The 24,026-nt window shown below is 49.1% G+C and overlaps 1 protein-coding gene across 12 annotated transcripts in view; it reads right to left on the bottom strand.

Moving 5' to 3' along the window:
• The window catches only part of JADE2 (jade family PHD finger 2), a 60,174-nt gene that overhangs the window by 31,042 nt on the left and 5,106 nt on the right, over positions 1–24,026 (bottom strand). For 3 of the 12 annotated variants that reach the window (XM_053566138.1, XM_053566136.1, XM_053566129.1), the window contains exons 2-4: positions 21,851–21,962; positions 15,955–16,012; positions 13,867–13,961 (exon numbers count right to left, since the gene is read on the bottom strand). In XM_053566138.1, coding sequence (XP_053422113.1) covers positions 13,867–13,961; positions 15,955–16,012 — 153 coding nt within the window. In that variant the 5' untranslated portion in view covers positions 21,851–21,962. Of the gene's footprint in view, positions 1–13,866; positions 13,962–15,954; positions 16,013–21,830; positions 21,963–22,062; positions 24,019–24,026 lie in introns of those variants that run through there. The other 9 variants (XM_053566132.1, XM_053566131.1, XM_053566130.1 and 6 more) reach the window with 6 other exon arrangements.

Genomic DNA, 24,026 nt, shown 5'->3' with positions numbered 1-24,026 from the left:
GAGAACAACAACAAAAAAAAAAGTAAAAACTTAGAGGCTAGGAAGGTTTCTGTGAAAGCAAAACTGCCATTATATGACTATTCAGGGACTTTCCAGTGGAGGCTTACAATCATGTTATCTATTTGCGCCCACAGGCATAGTAAAGGTATAAGCATAGGGCACCAACCTCAGGAAAACAAAAGGCCCAGGACCTCACACAAATAGCCAAGGGATGCCAGGGTTGGAGTAGCCTCCAGAGTGGCTTGGCCTGAGTCAGGACCTTCATGGTCCCTCAAAAACAAGGATACTATGTCTTCTACCTGGGAAGGAGCTCTACTTTTTTTTTTTTTTTTTGAGACAGAGTCTCACTCTGTTGCCCTGGGTAGAGTGCCTCGGCATCATAGCTCACAGCAACCTCCAACTCCAGGGCTCAAGCAATCCTTCTGCCTCAGCTTCCCACTAGCTGGGACTGCAGATGTGCACCAACATACCCGGTTAGTTTTTCTATTGAGACATAGTCTTATTGTGTCGCCCTTGGTAGAGTGCTGTGCCGTCACAGCTCACAGCAACCTCAAATTCTTAGGCTTTAAGCAATTCTCTTGTCTCAGCCTCCAGAGTAGCTGTGACTACAGGCACCCACCACAACACTGGCTATTTTTTTGTTGCACTAGTCTTTGTTGTTTAGCTGGCTTGGGCAGGGTTCGAGCCTGCCAGCCTTGGTGTATGTGGCCAGAGCCTTAACCAGGGACCTATGGGTGCCGAGCCAGTTTTTCTATTTTTAGTAGAGATGTAATCTTTCTCTTGCTCAGGCTGCTCTCAAACTCCTGAGCTCAAGCAATCCACCACCTCGGCCTCCCAGAGGGCTAGGATTACAGGCATGAGCCACCCGTGCAGGTCCAGGGAGCTCTACATTAACACTCTGTGTGTGATGAGGTAGGAAGGACAGGGCTGTCTTCCTTCTTAATTAAGCCCATCCAAATTTCTCAGAGCCAGGCTATGAGTGGTCACACCCCAGTGCTTTTTGTTTTCTTCTGAGCACCTGTTCACTCAGGGGCAAACCGCTCTTCCTCAAGTTCTGTCTACTCCCCCCATCTCCATGCCACCGCACTGTCTAAACCCTGCCCCAGCTGTCTGATCTCACTGTGACAAAGCTGTGACACTGCTGTGGATGTGATGGCACCTCTAGACACCATGTGACTCACTCAGGTACCAACTTTCCCAGTGATAATCACTTGAGAATCCTGAATTAAAAAGCTCACATATATCGAGGGTGGCGGGGTTAAACCTGGCCCCGGCCAAACTGCAACCAAAAAATAGCCGGGCGTTGTGGCGGGCGCCTGTAGTCCCAGCTACTCGGGAGGCTGAGGCAAGAGAATCGCTTAAGCCCAGGAGTCAGAGGTTGCTGTGAGCTGTGTGAGGCCACGGCGCTGTACTGAGGGCCATAAAGTGAGACTCTGTCTCTACAAAAAAAAAAAAAAAAAAAAAAAGCTCACATCATCGGGCCGCGCCTGTGGCTCAGTGAGTAGGGTGTCCGCCCCATATGCCAGAGGTGGAGGGTTCAAACCCAGCTCTGGCCAAAAACTACAAAAAAAAAAAAAAAACCTCACATCATAGAGACTAGAGAAGCCACTTTAAGAAGTACTTCAGGCCTCAGAACAAACTCCAAAGCTATCCCTCCCAGGAGAACCCAGCATGCAGTGCTGTGCCTGGGCCAAGTCAGCTCACTGACAAACCCATTCAGTGGTAACCTCCGCCTGCTGGGGGCCTGATCGCTAACTCTGTGTGCCTCATTTGAATCTAGGTCTATAACCACAAGGAAAACACATTTGAAATGGGTGCACTGAGAGGCCGGGAAGCAGCATCTTGCAGAATCTAATTAACATCTGCATCTAGCTAGAGATGGCTCTGGCTTAAAAAAGGTCAAGTTTCTTGAAAACTCTATTTGCCGATATAATTTAATTGTTAGGACTAACACCCTAACATTTAATTAGGGTGCCAGTGTGAAAAAAATTAAAATCAGATTACAATTAAATGCTAATTAAACAGAAGATGGAATGTGGCTAAGATTTCACAGCCCTGATAATTTGCATATCTTATTAGCAAGTAGTAACAAAGCTAATGCAAGAGCATACATTCAGGCACTGGGTGGTTTGGGAGCAGGCCCTTCAGCAGCCCCCCCCACCCTTGGCTCTGCTCCCAGCAGAGGCCTCGAGAGACTCTGCCATGGCCAGCAGGGCTGGGCCTATGTTACATATCTATGGGCCCCAGCAGGGTGAATTGACCCCAAAATGATTCATGACTGTCTCAAAGTTCTCCCAATCCAAGCAAGCCACGTGGTGCAATGTCCCAAGATCTGTTGCTCTAACGCCTTAGGAATCGGCCACCTGGGACAGGCCATCATCCTGCCCCAGAAATCAAACCTACAAGAGATCAGCATCATTGGGTACTAAGGACCCATGGAGGGAGCTGTCATCTGTCATCCTCTTGGGGATTCCAGCCTAATCACCAACTCGGGCAGGGCTAACTGCCCCTCTGAGCCACTCACCATCCCGGCCTTCATTCCTAGCATTTACACTCCTGCAAAGTATCTAGTTGACTCATGTAGCTTTTTTCTCTACCTAGCCACACCTGTCCTGCTGCAGGCTATATTCTCAGTGCCTGGCACTGAATACAAGAGACTCTCTGGGGAATTATCTGATGAGTCTAAAGTCCCTAGCAGGCTCCTAGAAGTTTTCTGAACTCTCATCAACAGAGTGAGATACCTCTTAGATACACCCAGAGGCTGAAATCCCCAACCACAGGGACCTTTGAGCACCAGGCAGCCTCCATTCAAACAGGCTTGAAGCCTAAGAACATAGTCTCTGCTACAGCTGGAATGCCACACCAGCTGAGGAGAACGGCCTTGACCTAGGGTGGACCAAGCTTGGTACTCAGGGCAGGAAGTGGTCCTGGGCTTTACTTGAGAGGTCCTTCCCATTGCCGTCAGGGAAGACGGAAGAGTGTTCTGGTTCCAAGAGAGTTCCAAGGTTCATTCTGAGTTAGAGTTAGGTCACTCAGGGAGCAGATAGCAGACTGAATGCTAATGGGCCTTTCAGGAGGACTCATGGAAGCACAAAGAGCGCATCATTGTCATGTGGTATCAGGAAACACACAGAGTGCACTGCACACTAACAGTCTCAAGGCTTCTCCTAAATTAGTATATTATAATAAGTCTATATTATTCGCCCCTATGTCAACTCTGTGAGGTGGGTACTACCATCTTCCCTATTTTACAGTTGAGAAGCCTGGGATTTGGGTTAAATAACCTACCTGAGGTCTACATGTTGGAAGTGACAAAGGAATCCAGGCCAAGATGACTCTCAAGCTTACCCCGCACTTCCCGCAGCTTCCCTGCTCCTTTGGACCATTTGCTCACTGCCCAATGCTTTGGAGTTAACATGGAGTCAAATCAGGTGGTTTCCCTAAGAGTTAGAATATGCAAATCTGATGGTGGCCTTTGCAAGTTGCACAGCTGCCAGTGGCTCTCCACTGTCCTCCCACTATACTCACACTGAAATGCAGAGCCACACGCAGCCTGTGACCACGTGGCTGCACTTGCAGTTTCCCAAGCACTTCTTACCATTTGCATCTATCTGGAACACTCCTCCCTTACCCATGTGAGGCTGGCACACTTCATCCTCCAGGTCTCGGTCCACCCCACATCTGCTGTGAGAAGCCTTCCCTCATCCCAGGCTGAGCTCTGGACTTTATCTGAATATCCACAGCCTCTGTATCAGAATCTCTCAGTCTCTTGCCACGGCTTCTTCACTAGAAGGTGAGCTCCATGAGGTCTGTCTAGGCCGCTGGGTTGGAGCCCAGCGAAGCAAGCAGGGCCTGGCACATGCTAGGGGCTAACAAATGTTAAATGACTAAAGACCCTTCTATGGAACAGCTACCACTTTCCTTGGTTGCTGTCCAAAGCTTCAGCTGGGCAGCCGGATACTATATACCTTCCAAAGGAGCCTCTGTACATTTATATAAAAACTGTCCATAAATATGGCAGCCTGATTGTAACCTAAACATCTTTTTGTTTCAAATTGCCAAGGGTTAGGCTTGAAAAAGGCTTAATTATTCTTCTAAATAGTGCCCTTAGAATGATTTATGAAAACTAAATAAAGAATTAAATGGACACTGATGAACAAAAAGGCTTGCTGTAGCAAGAAAGTTGGAAGCTGGAAAACAAGCAATTTTCTTACAATGTGAATGTTTACTACTTTTTTCTCTTTTGGCAGAAATTGACAAATTGTCTTTAAAGGTCTGCTGCCTAGCAACCAAGTTCTGCTGAGCTGCTTGGGAGATGATAATTGTAGCTCCTTCAAACAGTATGAAGAATATTTGGAGGCCTCAAACTCTAATTTAATATCCAATCTAAGCATTAGGGGTGTCAACGTAGCCCTGGAGGGGGCTGAAGACCCTGCTCTTCCAGCTCTAAGGACAATGTTCCAGAAACATATCACATGGCCTTGCCCAATCATTCTTTTTTTTTTTTTTTTTTTTGCAGTTTTGGCCAGGGCCTGGTTTGAACCCGCCACCTCTGGTATATAGGGCGAGCGCCCTACTCCTTTGAGCCACCTGCGCCGCCCCCCATCAGCCCCACAACCATTCATTTTTGAGACTGAAGATCATAATCATTCAAAAGTCTATCCCTCTACACCTAATTCCCGGGAAGAATTAAAAACAGGCTCTACATGAAAGTATCGGTGGAGTCTGAGTGACCTTCAAAAGCAAGTATGACAATAGGCAACTTCCAACATGCACTGACCGCACAGCCAGTAGACGCCACACTGAGAGTTTTAGTATATGATAACGAGATGTGTAGACGCTACTTGAACATTTCATCCTGGGACCTCAGTTTTCTGCTTTCTTCTTCTTTTTTTTTTAATAGAGTTTTATTTATTTATTTTTGAGATGGAGTCTCACTTTGTTACCCTTGGTAGAGTACTATGGCATCAAAGCAGTTTTGGAGTTTTGGCTATAGTAGCTCAAAGCAACTTCAAGCTCTTAGGCACAAGTGATCCTCTTGCCTCAGCCTCCAGAGGAGCTAAGACTACAGGCATCTACCGAAACACCTGGCTATTTTTAGAAACAGGGTCTTGCTCTTGCTCAGGCTGGTCTCAAACTCATGAGCTCAAGCAATTCACCTATCTAGGCCACTCAGAGTGCTAGGATTACAGGTGTGAGCCCCCATGTCAGTGGTTTTCTGCTTTGTTTTCTCAAGGGGTAAATTACTCTATCACAGATTTCAGACTAAGAGGCACCAAGTGGAATTTTAGTTACTTAAGGAAAAGCTCCAACAGTTATCACACAATTACAAAACAGAATTATTTCTGTAATTATTTGTTTAATGTCCATCTCCTCTAATAGTCAAGCTGCAAAAACAAACCAAATATGTCCTGTTTATCATTGTGCCTGTTTTGGGCATAGTGCTTGGTACACAGCAGGTGTTCAAGAAATGCTGTTGGCTGGGCACGGTAGCTCACATCTGTCATCCGAGCATTCTGGGAGGCCAAGGGAGGTGTATTGCCTGAGCTCAGGAATTCCAGACCTGTCTGACCAAGATCGAGACCCCATCTCTACTAAAAAATACAAAAAAAAAAACTAGCTGGGTGCTGTGGCAGGTACCTGTAGTTCCAACTACTCAGGAGACTGGGGCAAAAGGATCTCTTGAGCCCCAGAGTTTGAGGTTGCTGTGAGCTGTGATTACACCATAGCACTCTACTCAGGGTGACAGAGTGAGACTCTGCCTACTTAAAAAAAAAAAAAGAAAAAAAAAGGAAAGAAAGAAAAGAAATGCTGTGGAATGAGTAAATGAATTAATGAACCTGAGGATACGTTTGAAGTATGCCTAAACTCTAAACCAGGGGTCCTCAAACTACAGCCTGCAGGCCACATGTGGCAGTGTGATTTTATTTGTTCCTGTTTTGTTTTTTTACTTCAAAATAAGATATGTGCAGTATGCATAGGAATTTGTTCATAATTTTTTTTTTTAAACTATAGTCCGGCCCTCCAACGGTCTGAGGGACAGTGAACTGGCCCCCTGTTTAAGAAGTTTGAGGACTCTTGCTAAACCTTCCTGTCTTATCAGGGAGCGTGGAGGGAAGAGGATGGCCCAGAGGATTCTTCTAGGTAAAACTGAAAAACTGGTCTTGGTCACTGATCCAGAGACAATGAAAACTACTTTAGCCAGGACTGTCTCTCTGTTTTTTGTTTATTTGTTAATTTTTTTTTTTTTTTTTTGTAGAGACAGTCTCACTTTATGGCCCTCAGTAGAGTGCCCAGGCCTCACACAGCTCACAGCAACCTCTAACTCCTGGGCTTAAGCGATTCTCTTGCCTCAGCCTCCCGAGTAGCTGGGACTACAGGCGCCCGCCACAACGCCTGGCTATTTTTTGGTTGCAGTTTGGCCGGGGCTGTGTTTGAACCCACCACCCTCGGTATGTGGGGCCGGCGCCTTACCGACTGAGCCACAGGCGCCGCCCTATTTGTTAATTTTTTTTTTGAGACAGAGTCTTATTTTGTCGCTGTCGGTAGAGTACCATTGCATCATAGCTCATGGCAACCTCAAACTCTCAGGCTCAATTGATTCTCTTGCCTCAGCCTTCAGAGTATCAGGGACTACAGGCGCCTGCCACAACACCTGGCTATTTTTAGAGATGGGGGGGATCTCACTCTTGCTCAGGCTGGTCTTGAACCTGTGAGCTCAGGCAATCCACTCACCTCGGCCTCCCAGAGTGCTAGGATTATAGGTGTGAGCCACCGTGCTTGGCCTAGGACTGTGTCTCCTTGACCTCTGTCCACACTAAGAGTCTCAATGTAGAGCTTAAAGTAGTCTTTTCTTCCTCATCCCTCAAGGAATGTTTTTGGATCTTTCCCAAAGAGCCAACCTCGTCACAGACATTTTCTGAGCCCCTCATCTCATTGGCAACAATAGCAAACAGGGAAAAGTAATTCCCTTGCCAGGCACACTAGGTACTGTGCTGAATACTTGACACATATTGTCCTGCCTCATTCATGTTAACTCCCATTTCACAGATGTGAAGAATGAGATGCAGAGAGGTTAAACCACTTGTCTGAGGTCTGCAATGTTCTTTAACCACAGCAGTAACTGCTTGTTAAAGAACTAGCCAGGTAGTTCTTTTTAAAAATCTTTCCTAGGCCATAACCTGATAAAGAGTAACTCAGCCAACAGCAAACTTAGTTAAAAGCAAGCATAAAAGAACCCAGAAAAGCTCTGAGAATAGCTACCCTCTGCCCAGTCATGTTTCAAGCTAACACTAGGCTAAGTTGGTAAGATACTTAAAAAAAAAAAAAAAAAAAAATCACCAAGACACTCAACATCTCTTTCTTTTACTTTCATGAGGATAACAGCACTTCCTGCTCTTAAAGAGAATTTATTACACACATTTCTTTTGCAAGACAAGTCCCAGAGGCCAGAAGGCCTTTCCAGCTGGCGGATCAACAGTTTCCAACTATACTACAAGTAGATTCTGCCCCCCAGCCCAGAGGAAGGCAGTGTGAGTCTCACAACACAGGCACTTAGCCCAGCAGGAGGGTCCCCTCCCTCCCTCCCACCCCCCCACCACCCCTTGAGCCTGTGAGCTCAGACAATCCACTGCCTGCCTGCGTCACAGGGTAGCAGAGGAACTGCTGGTGGGCTGGAAACGTGGCTCAAAACCACAGGGGCAAGCACAAAACCTTTTTTTGGATTCTTCTGTTTTCTCTCTCAAGTTTGTGGCCTTTTTTCATTTTACTACAACATATGCTATCATTGTTTTAATGTAAAATAAGTTATTCCAAACAACTGGCTAACACCTCTGGTCCTTAGGAAGGCAGTTTTTTATCCTGCAGTTTTGAGCCCCAACACGCTCTAGTCACCTTACTGTCACTTTTCACCCAGGGCAGAAGGATCCCATTTTTAAAAGCAGGGCTTAAGCCAATAACTGGATCTTGCATCTTCACTCATTACTTTTCTTGGTGGGGAGAAGCAGTCCTTATATAGGAACACAGGGTCTGGGGGACACCCACTTACTGGCAGCAGAGACTATTCATCTCCTCGCTCAAGGCCCTGTCCACTGAGAGCAAGGATCACAGTGGTACATGCAAATTACCCCCATTCCCTCATTTAGGGATGTAGGAATTTGTCACCAGAACCTACAAAGGAGCCAACAGTTGGATCACAGCTCCTGCCAGCCCTGTTCTGGGACTACCCAGGCTTCCATCTCAGGACAGCCAGCTTCACCAGACATTCCCCATCCAGCCCCATTCACCTCTGGGACACCCCCAGGTTATACAGATAATGACCCTGCATAAACTTCATAGCAGGGCCCTGGAAGGGTTCTACAGGCTCATTTAGGGAGGGTCACAGACCTCCTCAGTGGCAAGGCCTGGGCCTTTTGGCAAAGCTGGCTGCTGCACCTCCCTTAACACCCACTTTCTTGTGTAGCAACTGCATCCTGCTGGCAGAGGGCAAGCTCCCCAGGGATAGGGCTGGTGCCTTCTGTCCCCCTAGCATTGAGCTAGGCCTACTAGGTGTTCTTGCCTGCTTGCTCATTTTATTCAGCATCAGCAGCTCCTGGTCCAAAGACCCACATTACTTCTCTGCCTACTGGCTGACTTCTGAGGACTCTGACTTCCTGAAAACACAGCTTTCTACCTCTAGACAGCCTGCCTGGGGAAATCCCCACTGCCTGGCCTGCCCTTCCTCTTGCCTCTGTGCCCCAGGCCTGAAGAGACAGCTGGAACAGTGGCTTCCAAACTGCACGGCTGGCCTCCAGGTCACACCCCCAAGAGGTCTAGGGCTGGGCAGAAATCTGTCAGTCCTGGCCCCTGTGGGACAGAGATAGGCTGGGGGGACTACCCCCACCCACACTCCCTGCCTTGGAGTAAGTCTTTGAACAGCCTCCCCATCCTCCTCCACCCTGGCCACAGCTTCCAATCTCGCCCCTCAAAAAACCCCAAAGAGTTTTCAGGGAGCAACCAAGCCAGAAAGTCCTATCTTAAGCAAAAGGAAAAGTCTATGACAGTAGTTCTTAACCCTGGGCTCCCAACAGGAGATCTTTTAAAAATTACAAGTTAGTGGGGTAGGAGGGGGCTGGATGATCAGAAATTACTTAATAGGTACAATGTACGCTATCCCAGTGGTGGGTGCACTAAAAGCCAGGACTCCACCACTATGCAGTGTAACTATGTAACAAAATTATACTTGTACCCCATAAATTTATACACACACACACACATCCAAATGCAGGTACCTGGAGCAGTACTACAGACTAGTAGCCCTAGTAGGCCTAGCTCAGTGCTAGGGGGACAGAAGGCACCAGCCCTATCCCTGGGAGTGGGGTGAGATGTGTCCTATAAAGGGTTAAGCACTAGCAATGGTTATGCCAGAAACCCAAGGCCTAAGCAGGGTTTACACAGCAATATCAACTCCCTAGGCCAGATCAATCCTCTCCATTCCTTTAGGGGCAGATGGTAACAGCCAAGGGACAGATCTCTGTTTTGTTGGCATCCCACAGGTAGAGGCAGGCAGCAGCCTGAGTAAGTCCTCAGGGTCAGCCCCGCCTTATCCTTCCATTGCCTAAAGGAATCCCAGGGCAGATTTGAGACTTTGTGCACCTGACCTCTCAGGAGCCCCAGAGTCTGTCCCCCCAGCCCTGAGTACTGAAGCACACGCTGCCTGAGGGGCCACCCACTGGGACAGGGCCAGATGGGAAACTGGGTCTGGAGGCCTTAGCCCTGTCCAGGGTCCTGACTCAGGTCAAGCACTTTCTTCGGCTCTGAGGCATCTCACCAGTGCCCATTGATTTGCACTGCTGGGGTGCACTGGGAAGGTCAGCTGCTGACTGGTTATCACAGGGCACCTCTGCCTATCTCACCTTACACCCAACCCCAGCCTTGCACAGCTCTTGGGTTCATCATGCCCACTGCCTGTGCTATGCTAAGCACACCTGGACCTCAAATCCCCACCCCATCACTACCTGTATTTAGAGGTGAGGAGACAAGTGAACCACAGGTTCCACGGCTCTGTAGCCACCAGGGAGGGGGTTGCCACATCACACACTATTAAGTGCTCCCACTGGGGACCTGTGCCAGATCAAGAGCAGACCACATGACCAGCCTAATAGCCACTCCACAGCTTTATACTCCAGGTGACTGGACAGATGGGACTCCCAGAGGCCCTTTCCCCAGGATGTCCAGGGCCCTTGGCCCTCAAGCCTAGCAGACTATAAAGGCTCCCCCCATTTCCAACTCATTCACAGAAAGAGAGGAGAGCAGTCCAGCAAGGAGATTTAGTGCAAACATTTTCTGCTGCCAAGTCCTTGCTTTCATTTCCACCCTCTCATGAGCCAAATAATTTGGAAGCTTTCATTGACAGTTTCCTCTGGCCCCATGATAACTCACAATTTATGTCGGCCACAGCTCAACCTTCTCACTTAGGGGACCAGGGAAACCGCGCAGGCTGCTCTCCAGCCTGCTACGGGAGGAAAAGCTTGTCCTTGGCAACAGTTTAAGGCTTCAAGGTAGGGAGGGCTTCGTTAACTCTCCTGGAGCCCAGGACTTGAGGGGAGGTTATTTCCTAGGCAGATCTCAGAGCTAGAGTCTCCTGGGCTTGGACCCAGGACCACGTGTAGCCAGTCCCAAGGAGGCCAGGCATCAATACTCTTTAACCATGGCTTGACTACTTGCAGGTGGGGAAAGGTACAAAGCCTCTGAGCTGGAAAACCCAAAAGGCAGGGGAATTTTCTGCCCCATACAAATTTTGTTTTGTTTTGTTTTTGAGACAGATTCTCACACTTTCGCCACCTAGGCTGGAATGCAGTGGCCTCATCATAGCTCGCTGCGACCTCAAATTTCTGGGTTCAAGAGTTCCTCCTGCCTCAGTCTCCTGAATAGTTGAGATTAAAAGCACAGGCCATGATGCCTGGCTAATTTCTCTAATTTTCTGGAGAGACAAGAGTCTCACTCTTGTTCAGACTGGTCTTGAACTCCAGGCGTCAAGCAATCCTGCGAAAGTGCTAGGATTATAGGCATGAGTCACCACGCCTTACTCCATGCAAACTGATCTTTCATCTCAGTCTCTGCTGACACCTGTTTCCTCCCATTGGTGCTTGGAGAGAGCAGAGCAGGGCAGGAGACTGGTCTGAGCTCCCTCTGGAGCCAGAACTTCCCCATTCGACTTCTGAACCACCCCTAAAAGCAGAAGATAGGTGGGATTCTCTGAGACAGGTTCCTTAAGTCCCAAACCGGCAAGACAATTCCTGACTCCCAGGACCAGGAAGGCACATAAAGGTGGCTACCGTTTTACTAATTCAACAACCGCAGCTAGGAAATCCCAGTGGGTCATGAGACTGAGAGGAGGTCCCAAACAACCTACAGGCAGGACCCCCCAAGGCTCCACCTGCCTTTTGCCTCTCTGGCAGCACTTACGCACATCCCATCCCCCAACCCAGCAGGGCTACTCCAGAGAGCAGCCAGAGCCTCACAACAACATCCTCCCTGCCCCTCCATTTGCATTCCCTTCCTTAACTGCACTCCTAGAGATTACCCCAGCTGCCTCCACCCCACTCCCAGGGGTCCATGGAAGGACCTCAGGTGGGAGAGATGGGGTATCTAGTCTCAAAGGATATAGCCCCCACCTCCCAAGGGCAGTGTCTTAGGGTAGGATAGCTGGATAAGGAGGGGCAAGGGGAGGAGGAAAGAGGAAGGAGGGAGAGGAGAAGACAGAGGAGGAGGGAAGTAGGGGAGGGGAAGAGGGGGAAGGCAGGACGAAGGGGGGGAGGAGGAAGAGTGTTTTTCAAATGCAAGGCTCCATGGAAGCCCCCAGGGGTTGGCTAAAGATCTTGGCAGCAGGAAGAAGGTGTGCATCCACCCAGTGGTGAGGAAGGGAAGAGGAGGAAACTAGCTAGGAACAAAGATACCCTCCCGCACCCTATGCCAAAGGTTCAGTCTCTGAACTCTGGGCCTCTTAGCTCCAAGGACTTAAAGTCTTGGCCATGTGACTTTGAGATCCACATTCTCCTTATTTACAAGACTGAGAATTGTGAGCTAATTTCAACGACTAGAGTAGTGTGGGGCCCCAGTGCCTGGCTACTCTGTAGGCTTCAAGTACAGAGTCCCACTTAATTTTTTTTTTTTTTTTTTTTGTAGAGACAGAGTCTCACTTTATCGTCCTCAATTAGAGTGGGGTGGCATCACACAGCTCACAGCAACCTCCAACTCCTGGGGTTAGGCGATTCTCTTGCCTCAGCCTCCCGAGTAGCTGGGACTACCAGTGCCCACTGCAATGCCCCACTATTTTTTTGTTGCAGTTTGGCTTGGAGCCAGGTTTGAACCCGCCACCCTTAGTATATGGCGCCCTACCCACTGAGCCACAGGCACTGTCCTCGAGTCCCACTTAAGAGCCAGGTTTGAAACCCCCAGCTCCTGATGCTCCTATAGCCTCATGTGTGACAAAGTCCTCTTGGCTCAGCACCAGAGCAGCATTAGCACTGAAGACCTGAGAAGGAGCAATAAGGCCCTACCATGTGACTTTTCAGGGAAAGGAGGAAGCAAGGCCCAGGAGGCCATTAGTTTACCCATCCCCAATGCTCTTCCCCAGGGTTCCAGAGGCCACAAACACCTTCGCTTGCTGCAAGACTCACCTCAGGTCAAAGTAAGGAAGGCTGAATAAAGAATGCATGTGGCTAGGCAAGGTGGCTTATGCCTGTAATCCCAGCACTCTGGGAGGCTGAGGCAGGCTGACCTGAGCTCACGAGCTGGAGACCGGCTCTGAGCTAAGCAAGACCCCATCTCTAAAAAGAGCTGAGCGTTGTGGTGGGCATCTGTAGTCCTAGCTACTTGGGAGGCTCGGGCAAGAGACCGCTTGAGCCCAAAAGTTTGAAGTTGCTGTGAGCTGTGATGTCAGAGCACTCTACTGGGGTGACAAAGTGAGACGCTGTCTCAAAAAAAGAGAAATAAATAAAGAGTGCATGACTAACTGGATGACTAGGAAGACCCCATCCTTTATCCCCACATCAGCAAATCTTTGTTACCCTTGGCCTCCAAAATGTCCCAAACACCACTGCTTCTCTTTTTTTTTTAAATTTGTTTTAAGATAGAGTCTCATTATATCACCCTTGCATCACAGCCCACAGCAACCTCCAACTCTTGGGCTTAAGTGATTCTCTTGCCTCAGCCTCCCGAGTAGCTGGGACTATAGGCGCCCACCACAGTGCCTGGCTATTCTTTTTGCTGCAGTTGTCATTGTTATTTAGCAGACCCAAGCTGGGTTTGAACCCATACTACCTTCAGTATATGTGGCCAGTGCCCTACTTACAGAGCTATGGGCGCCAAGCTAACACTGCTTCTTTTTAAAAAATTAATTAATTTTTTTATTTATTTACAACTTAATATCATCATCAATCCCATTACTTCTGACTCCACTGCCACCACCCAGCTCTAAGCCACCACTGTTTCTCTGCTGGAAGACTGCAACTGGTCTCCCTTTCTCACAGCAGTCAGTGAGACTTTTCATTAAAACATCAGATTGGGGCGGCGACTGTGGCTCAAGGAGTAGGGCATCGGCCCCATATACCGGAGGTGGAGGTGGCGGGTTCAAACCTGGGCCCGGCCCAAAAAAAAAAAACAAAAAACAAAAAAACATCAGATTGTATCTTTGCCCTGTTTGCAATCCTTGAAAGGCTTCACCCCCTCACTCAGATTAACAGGAACATCTTCACAACAATCTACAAGGCTTAGGTGAATTAGCCCTCCACCCATTCAGCCACACCAGCCTCCCTGGCACTGCCTTCACATCCTCATAGCACTCCCTCCCTCCTCATGGTCTCTGGGAAGCTTGTCACTACTCACCTCGGATGGCTTCTTTTCGTTCTGCCGGGGCCAGCCGGACTTGGTGCTGCTGGGCAATTTGGAGCATCGTGATGCCGATGTAGACGTAGCGTGACCTGAAGAGAGAGAATAGTCTGTTAGGGGTGCTGGAGGGCCAAGAACACAACCCACCTGTGTCCAAGAACAGGAAGCCTAAAAGGAAGGTTCAGGAAGAGAAGACCTCTCTGAGCACCTGGTGGACTGTCCCTGCTCTGGGCCTCAGTCTCCCCTCCAATCACTGAGCAGAAGGGGCAAGGAAAATCAAAGGCAATTACTAGGGCTCAGGATTAGCTTGCTGTGTGACTCCAGACAAGTCCCTGGGCCTCTCTCTTTGGGTCTCTGTGTACTCCTGGGTCACAGAGAGCTGGAATAAGCCTTCCATGCCCACTCTCCACATGCCCCAGATGAAGTACTTCCATGATACTCTTGGATGATGCCCAGTAGTTATACAGATACTGGGCAGGGCAGTGGGAAGAGCGTTGCTCTCAAGTAGACCCACAGACCACCACCTTGAGCCCTGACCCTGCTACTCACTTGTTTCTCATCCTAGGAAAATGACTTCCTCTCTCTAATCCTTAGTTTGTTCTTCCATAAAATGAGAGTAAGAGAATAACTGTCTTCAAAGGGTTCTTGTGAGTCTTAAATGACATCATGCCTGTAAAATCTAGCACAGTCCTGGCATACAATGATTAATCAATAAATATTAGCTACTATTATTAGCTTCTAAGGCCCTGCTAGACACTTCAGGACAGGGGTCTCAACACCTACAAGTCAAAGGCACAATAAAAAGGGCCATAAGGAAACCCCAAGGCTTTAGGTAAATAGGGGTATAGCCATGTGGTGGGAGGAAAGGGAGTCAGCCCCCGCCTGGGCCAGCCCTGATGCAGCTCCAGGGCCCATAGCCTTGTAGGTTCTTGGCCCTCTCAGTGGGCTCCTTTGCCTGTAATAAGGTTAGAAGCAGAGGACACAGTTCTGGGTTCTACTGAGCCAGGCCACAGGCAGCATATTACAACCACAGAATGCCAGATGCTGCCATCTCCTGCTGCAGGAAGGGCTTGGCAAGGTTGGACAATAGAGCCAAACTGAGCAAATAGAACCTCGAGGATAGTGAATGAGACCTGGAGGTAGGAAAGGGGCTGGGAACTGATCAGCTGTGTTAGTATATACATCCTCAGCCTCTGGGGGCTGTGGAACTCTGGGTGCTAGAAGGGGCCTCAGAGATCCCCCCAATCCCACTTATACATCGCATACATTAACAAGCATATTCTAGAATTATTCTAGAACAAGCACAATCTAGAGCTGCGGGGCTCCAGGCCCTGCCTCCCTGACAGTACAGCCTCTTCCTTAGCCTGGGCATCCACAAGGGCAATCACTGCTAGATAAGATCATCCCAGCATATTCCTCCTACCCACGGCAGATGGAACTCCTCAATTCAAAAGGCCTGGCCTCCTCCTTTCTCTTCTCCAAATTTCAGGGTAGGTTCCCTAAACTTCATTCTTTCCTTGAAAATGCACCCCCTCCCCCGACGTCCAACAGACACACATACCCCATAACACAAGTCTACTTCTGAGATTCTATTGCTAAGATCCCATGGAGATTAGGCTTCTTTGTTAATTTGTTCTGTAAACATTTACTGCATACCTACTACTACTATGTGCCACATGGTAGCTGGGGATACAGCAATGATCAAGACATGAACCCTCTTATCAAAGAGCTTAGCACTGGTTAGGAAGTGATACGTATCCAGTAATTACAATAGAGCAACAAGTTTTGTATCTGTTATGTAGAGACTTCTTATAAGGGTCCTGACTCAACATATGCAAAGGCCCAGAGAGGGGCTGTTCTGTTCCAAGGGTGAAAAGGAATAGACTGAAGAGAACAAGCCCTGAAGGCCTTGGTAAAGTACAAGGACTTTCTTAGGAACAGGGGGGCCTGACTTGATTTCTGCTTTCCTCAACATGCCCCTTGGTCAAGGAAAAACAATGGGGAAGCCTCCTCCCACCTGGATCTGTAGACCTTGTAATTATTCAAATGCTTTCCCTGTAGGAGCCCCAAATTGGAAGGCCTTACTGTCAGTGGTATCAGAGTTGTCACTGCTGATGGAGTATTTTCGTCTCTTCTCTTCCATCTGCAACAAAATGCAGCCCCATTATAGTCATGTCTTAGGAAATCCTCAGGCACCCAGAAAATCACCCTGTAACCTACACTGCACCATGACAGACCTCCCCACACTTACTCCATTGTAGAAGGATAAGGCCCTGCCCCAGCCTCCTCCCACCCACCCAGAGAGGTCCAGAGTTCATAGGGATGACTGCATCTCCCCCTTCCTGAATCAAGAGTCCTCAAATGAGCAGGAGGCTGGCCAAAGCTGACACAGAGGGAGAGGGCACAGGGGGAGGGTCAGCAGGCTCAAACTCAGTGACCATGACCTGCCCAGCCCCAGCTTCCAAACTCAGGACCACCGGCAAATACACTCCCACTGCAAAGGCCTCCTGAGTGGGGAGGGTAGAGCAGAGGAAACAAGACTGATTTTTCTAGGACAATACTAACCAAAGTTAGGGACAACACAGCATAGACAGCACTGAGGGCACAATCCTTAGTGTGGCAGTCAGCAGGATGCAGAAATGGTGTGGGGCAAGCTCCAACTGGGTCCCTGAGACACTGTGGGCCCAGGTGCCTGGTCCTAAGCTGGGCTGCCCTAATCTCCTGATAAGAGCACAAACCAACTTTATCTCACCTGGTATACCTAACTTCAAGGTAATAAGAGCAACTCTCACATGTGAGTCTCACAGAGCCCACAGAAGGTGCTTCCTTTATCCATACTATCTCCTGTTCCTAGCTCAGTGAGCTGTGATCTGTTAGCGCCATTTACAGGTGAGGTTCAATGCCTTGTCCTGCTAGTGATGGGCTGAAATGGGTCTGATCCATGAGCTCACGCTGGGCTGCCTTTGTGGCATCCATCAGTTCCTGCCTATCCAAAGTGTTTTCTCAGCTATTATTTGCTCTAATCCTTAAGAGTCAATGGGTAGCAGAGACTGCTCTAGACTGCTCTTACATCCTGTCTGTGGCTGAATCCTAATTTGACAGCAGATCCAGGGCTCAGTGTTCAGAACACTTTTCACCACGTTCCTGTTCATCTTGAACTGTCTCACTGCCTACAGCAAAGGTCAGAGAGGGAATCTGTCAGGAGGGAGAAAGCCCCATGGCCCAGCCCATCTGCAAGTCAACTAGGTTCCCCAGCCCTGCTCAGGATCCTATCTGCTCCCTAACACCCACTGCCCCCATCCACAGTCTGTTCCTGCTGATCCCTGGGGTGTCCCTATCTTACTGCAGCCTTGCAAAGACTTAGGGAGCATCTGCTCTCTAAGGCCCCATGTGACTACCCAGATCTCTGAGCTGACTAGGATGACCCACCTGCCTCAGACTTGGTGTTGGGCAGGAGTTTCTCTCCACCCAGTACTCATCAACAGCAGGAACAAGAGGGAATGAAGGCTTGCTGGTTGCTGCCCAGCTCCAAAGGTGTAGGTAAATAACCTACAAAGGTGTAGGTAAATAACCTGGACCACAGGGTGAGGACCGGAGGACAGACACCTGGTAGTACAAGTAGCTTGGATGCCTGGGAGACAGGAACAAGGCCCGCTAAGACTGCTAAGCACTCACCAAGGCAGGAGGTGGGTGGCCTGGCATACAAAGACCTCACTCAGCCCTTAGAATAGTCCTTCCTTGTGGGTGGATATGACGCCAACTCCCTTTGCAGAGGAGGAAACTCAAGCTCAGAGCTTAAGTGACTTGACTTGCCCAAGATAACCGTGTTTGTATCTGACTCAGGAGACCATGCTCTTGACCTTCAGACTCCCCTATGCATGAGAACACAAGCAGTGCAGCAACCAACAACTGCCACCCTAACTGGGCTCCACGAACTGAGTGTTTGGATCAGCACTTTGGGAGGCTGGGGCGGGAAGATCGCTTGAGCTCAGGAGTTTGAGACCAGCCTGAGCAACAAGGCAAGACCCTGTCTACAAAAAATACCAAAAAATTAACAGGAGGTGGTAGCACATGCCTATACTCCCAGCTACTCCAGAGGCTGAAGTAGAAGGATCACTTGAGTCTAGGAGTTTGAGGTTGAAGTGGGCTATCATCATGTCACTGTCCTCATGCTTGGGCAACAAAGTGCAATCCTCTCTCTAAAATAAATAAATAAATAAAATAAAAAGGGAAAAGCATATGAGGAAGGCTGCCTCTGACAGAGAGCCCTGACTAGCCTACATGTTGCCCAACACTGCTCTGCCCTGTCACTGATGGGGTAAGAGTAAGGGAAAAGGGCTACAAATGCACCCATCATTTCTCCCCTGAAATCATGAAAGTACATTCCACTTCATTTCCAATAAAGAGGGCACTTCTAAGCCAGGGTCTCCCACAGCAAAAAAATAGGGGCTGTGGATTCAGGGCTGACAGGTACAAATCTTAGCTCCACCCCTCACTAGACCAGGGACCATGGGAAAGACATACCTACCGGAGGACTGGATCTGGCTTTTTACATAAATTTCCTGAATTTAAAATTTGGCAACTGAGTCAGAATTTTTAAAACACTTTGAGAGGGCCAAACTAAACATATGTGTGGGCCAGAATCAGCTGGTAAGAATAAATAAGAGTGGCAGAAAGCCCTCAGCACGGTGGTTGGAGATCCATTACGGGTACTAGTTATTAATGCTACGGCAGCCCTGGGCCAGGTGGGAGAGCCATCCTCCCACTGGTCCTTATCTAGGGAGCACCTCTGACAGCAGGAGGCCGTGACCTTTCACAGTAAGGAAGGTCCCCTAGAAGGCACTCCTTGACTGTCCATGCCCTTCTTACAATGCTGTTTCCTACTGCCCAGGGAGCAACAGGTGACTATCAACATGCAAGACTACACCCCACCCCACAGCAGTTCCCCTCCAACCTGTCCTCCACAAAACAGTGCCCAAGGCTTGTGCTTCTCAGTGGGCTGCCCCACCAGAGGCTATTAAGGGAGCAGATTTTGTGATGGCTTAATTGAAAAACTAGTTCTCAGAGAGGAGCCGATGTTTTCTAAGTGAAACTTCTTTCTTTTGGACATAGTCTATTCCAAAGGCCTATCTGCCTCCAGTGAGCCCCTACTATCACAGTGGCTGATGAAGCTCCAAATGAGGCCTGGACCCCTGTGAGGCAGCCCTTTGTCCCATGAATCATCCTCCTCTCCAACCCAGCAAGGGGGCAGGAAGGACCCCTGTACCAAAGCAGAAATCCAGGACTGCGAACACAGGTGCAAATATAGGCAGTGCTGACACCTGATCTTGGTCTCTGGTTTTTCCTCTCTACTGGACCCTCCAATCTCTCCCAAAGTAAAACCTGCTCTTGGAGAAGAATATCTCAGTGTCGCAAGGCACTTGATTTGGGGGATGGAAGCACTCCTGAAATCCTATCTATAAAGGAGACTCTAGGAAAGAAAGGCTCTCCTTTTCCTGCCATTTGCCCTTCTCATGCCAACCCCAGCATGGAGACACATGTAGAAAGTTTTCCTTTGGAGTATGGGTACCCTAGAGCCCCCTCTATGGAGCAGAAGACCACAGCCTCTCCCAGCTACCTCTGTCCCACAGCTAACCCTTGGCAAGTCCAGTGGGTTCTGCCTCCAAAACACACCCACTTTTTTCCATCTCTCCTGTCACTTCACTGGTCCAAGCCAGTCTCATGTCTTGCTTAGAGCCCTTGTTCATCTCCCAGCTTGCACTACCACTCCCCCACAATCCTGACTCCACACAGCAACCAGAGTGAATCTTTAAAAAGCATAAATCAGGGTGGCGCCTGTGGCTCAGTGAGTAAGGTGCTGGCCCCATATACTGAGGGTGGCAGGTTCAAACCCAGCCCCGGCCAAACCGCAACAAAAAAACAGCCGGGCATTGTGGCAGGTGCCTATAGTCCCAGCTACTCGGGAGACTGAGGCAAGAGAATCGCCTAAGCCCCAGAGCTGGAGATTGCTGTGAGCTGTGTGACGTCATGGCACTCTACCGAGGGCAGTAAAGTGAGACTCTGGTCTCTACAACAACAACAAAAAAGCATAAATCAGAAGCCCAGGGTGATGGTGTGTAGTCCCAGCTACCTAGGAGGCTGAGGTGGGAGGATCACCTGAGGCCAAGTGACGGGTAACCCAAGACAAGCCTGGGTAACTTTGTGAAACACTGTCTCTAAAAAAATAGAAAAAATTAGCTGGTGGTTTGTCCCTACAGTCCTGTCTACTTGGGAGGCTTATGGTGGGAGGATTGCTTGAGCCCAAGAGTTCAAGTCCAGGCTGGGTAACACAGCAAGACCCCCATCTCTAAAAATAAAAGCGTAAGTCAGATCACAATGTGTCCCTATTAAAAATATTTCAAAAGCTTCCTGCTGACCAAAGGATAAATCTCAAGCTCCTGACCACAAGACCCTACTCAGTCAGGCCCCTGCCTACCTCACCAAGTTCATACTACCCCTTCCTGACCACTTCCTAGCCACAATGGCCTTTCATTCCCTCAAACAAGCCAAAGACTCGTGCTTTGAGACCTGTGCACAGGGGATACTCACTGCCTATAATATTCTGCTATGTGGTCTACACATGTCTGACTTTTTACCCTTCAGATTTGAGCTTAAATGTGGCCCATGACAGTCTATGCCTCTCTAAAGAAATTCATCATCCATTATCTTCAAAGCAACCATCACAACTGTTGTTTGTTGGGCTACCTGAATGTCCTTTTCCTTGGCAATGTAAGGTCAGTGAAGAGTAGAGAACTTTCTGTCTAAACTCCCACTGAAGCCTCAGCAGCCCCCTTGCACTGTATCCAGAACATAATAGGGAGTGCTGAGTGTGCTCTTGTCCCCTCCGGCCATAGTGCTGGGACCACACAGCCCAGCTGGCCAGCTTGTGGTTTGTAGGAACAAACACCCCAGCCCAAGATTTTACCCTGTTTTCACAGCCTGCCTTCCCCATCTTAACCTCACACATTTTCCAGGAGGCTTTATTTGGTTGGGCTCCTGGCTAATGATCAATGTCAACTCAGTAAAAGGGCAGCAATTTGGTGGCAGATGTTTTCTTGGCAGCACTAGCCATTGGTCTTGGTGGGGGCCTCGGTTCTGGACTTGAAACACCAATGCCCAATGCCAGCCCCCTTTAAAGACCTCTCTGCAAACAAACTCAAATAAACACCCTGGGCCTCCATTAACGCCCTTCCAGCTGACCCTGGGAACAGTGGGCCTTTCAGGCCTGCTCCTGCAGCCGCTCCCTGGGCAGTTAAAACACCCCAACCTGGCCTCCAGCTTCTCCTCTCCAGGGGCCACCAGATCTGCCCTGCCTACCACCACACACAGCAGGATTTCGGAGGTCCTCCTCCTTAAGAAAGGGGGTGGGGAGGGCTTTCAAGCAGGCAATTTACCATTCCAGACACAATCTTTCAAAGAGAAACAAAAACTCTCCCTGTCTGAGGCAGACCACTAAGGCGTGTGTGTAATAAGATGCTAATACAATTTAATGATATTTCGGCTGGAAAACCTGTCCTTAGAGCCTCCTTGTGTTGGGAAGGCCAGACATTCAGAAAATAAGAGCAGCACACTCTTAAACCACTTTAAATAGGGGTCAGCGCCCCACTCTTTCCTATCTCTCATTAACTTTAATGCCTTCTCAGGGACAGCAATTACAGTTACAAAAATGATTTTGTACACACAGACTAGAAGACTGCTGCCTGGAATCCTCGCACTGGATTCACAGATCTGCTTCTCCAAGCCTAGGAGAGCCTGAACCCTTCTGCGGCACCCAGCATTGCCCACCTGCAATTCCAAGTGTCCCAAAGGGTACCCAACTCCCCTAGATCATGCTGCCCACATCCACCCCCGGGACCATTTCTGGGGACACATCAGCAGGGTGGTGGGAGAATGAGAGCTTTGTCTACTTTGTCCTTCAGCACCTTCTCACCCTACTCTTCACCTCAGATAGGGCAAAGCTCAGTCCACTCACTCCCACATCTGGCTGCCCGCTGGCATCTGCAGGATCCTTCTGATCCTTTCTTCAGAGAAGGAAGCTGGCTCTTTGGCCTAGCCTAAAGGTAAGAGATCAAAGGTCAAAGCTGCATTGGGTCCCTCCCAACATTATTAATACAAACAGTTAAGAATGGCTAATAATAACAATCAAGTACTTACCACAGGCCTGGCTTTGGGCTTAAGTCTTTCTCATGCAATACATCACTTATTCTGCACACCCATCATGAGGTAGGTACTATTATTAATCTCATTTGCAGATGAAGAAACTGAGACACAGAGCCATTATCACAGCTGGTAACTGTACAGCCTGGATTCAAACCTAAATTGTCTGATTGTAGAGGGTGTACCCTGCCCTCGATGGGCTAAGCTGTACAGGCCTACAATTTCCTGGGTGTGTGTGGGGGTATTCCTGTGGGAGGCTGCAGAGGAGCTTTGAGCTAAGACCTGCAATAGTAAGCTTTTGAGCCACATGGTAAGGGTTCTTTGTAGAGGACTGGGCAAGCCAAGGGTATCTTATCTGTCAACTCTGACCTGTCTTCCCCATTAGAGAACCTAAAAAGAGAACTGTGAAGTCCCAAAGAGTCTGCTGCCTGTGTTATGAAAAATTTGGACTAGAAGCCTCTTACCTAGGTCACGAGCATAAGACGACTACCTCCTTATTAACAGGAACATCGGTTATAACCAGAATATTTTGCCCCCAACTAAATGAATGTGGGAGTCAGTATCAAAGGCCTCATTTCAAGACTGTGGTGCACCTGGAGCCTGGGACCAGCATTCCCACCTCACTTGTCAATGAAAGCTAAGTGGAGATTTCTGACAGCCTCTTGGATCACTGTTACTGGCTGTGTAGCCAGGCAATTTAGGGAAAGGAAAAGCGTTTTGGATGGGAAAACATTCTGGAAACATTTGCTGCATCCTGAGCCCAAATAATTCTATCCTTAAACACTTCATCTCCAAAAGTGCTGGGGAGACCCTTGGCCAAACAGTTTCAAAACCAACATTCACTCTTAAGTCCTGCTGCCTGGGGCGAGGACTTCCCTCTGTGAGGCATTTGCTGCAGAACCAAATGCTTTTTCATTCAAAACAACAGCCAACAGCACTTGGGACAACTGAGAGGGCTCCAGATCAAACAAACATCCCTTTTTTCTCCTACCATGCAAACTTTTTCAATAAATTATTCGCCCACTTCGGATCAAAGCCTGTTTTTGCAGCCTGTGACCTAAAAAGCAAATAGCATCTCTTAAACATGAAAGCCCTCCTCCTGCCTGGGTCAGCTTTATTACTCACTCCTTCCTTCTTACAGTTATTCTGTTGTTATTTTCCTCCTCTGCTTGTTAGATCGCCCTGCAAGTCCCAACCCGTCTCAGGAAGATGGGACAGGAGGGATGGTGTGTTCATTTGGGGCCCTAAGGTGAGCGAGGAAGTCAGCGTAGGGGAGAAGCCAGCACCCTGGGAACCCAGGAAACAGGGCCAGGCCTGGTTGGCAGCTCCCTGCTCAGCCCTTTTGCCAAATGTTCTACTGGGAATTTTACCAGTTAAGGGAGGGAGTTAATGCCACTCTGGGTGGAAGGGCCAGAAGGGGCCCATTACCTCCCCGGCCCTACTCAGACTGCAAACATAAATGTTGGTAAGGGGGTGTCTTGACAACTTATCTGGGCTCAGAACTCAGGACAACTCCTTTTTTCAGCAAAGGCAGGGCAGCAGGCCCCACTCAGCCCCTTCCTAACTCCTTTGGAATTGCTCTGGATGCAAACAAGACACCTCCGTATGACCTCCTGCAAACTGACCCAGGATTAAACTTTGTGCCTAGCAATTCTGTGGAAGATGAGCCTGGCGTGTTAGGCGCAAGGGCTAGATTTCGAAATTTGCACAGACCAGGATAGCCGGCTGCGGTGCACTCTCGGAGCAGGGCAAAGAAACGCAACGCCCCTCCCCCTCTTCCAAGCCCAGCACAAGGCCAGAGGCCAAGCTGGTAAAAAAGTGCCTGGGCCAGCGGCAGCGGCAGCGACAGCGGGGATTAGAAGGGGGTTGCGTGCCTCCAACCTGCCCCTGGAGGCAGTCCGCGGGACCGCAGGCTGGAGGCGCGCCGGCGTGATTCCAACCGCGGGAGCCGGGAGGAGGAG

This window comes from Nycticebus coucang, chromosome 17 (assembly GCF_027406575.1).
Source record: "Nycticebus coucang isolate mNycCou1 chromosome 17, mNycCou1.pri, whole genome shotgun sequence".
Taxonomy (NCBI): Eukaryota; Metazoa; Chordata; class Mammalia; order Primates; family Lorisidae; genus Nycticebus; species Nycticebus coucang.
The sequence above is the reverse complement of the archived record's forward strand: the minus strand, read 5'-3'. Positions and strand labels throughout refer to the sequence as shown.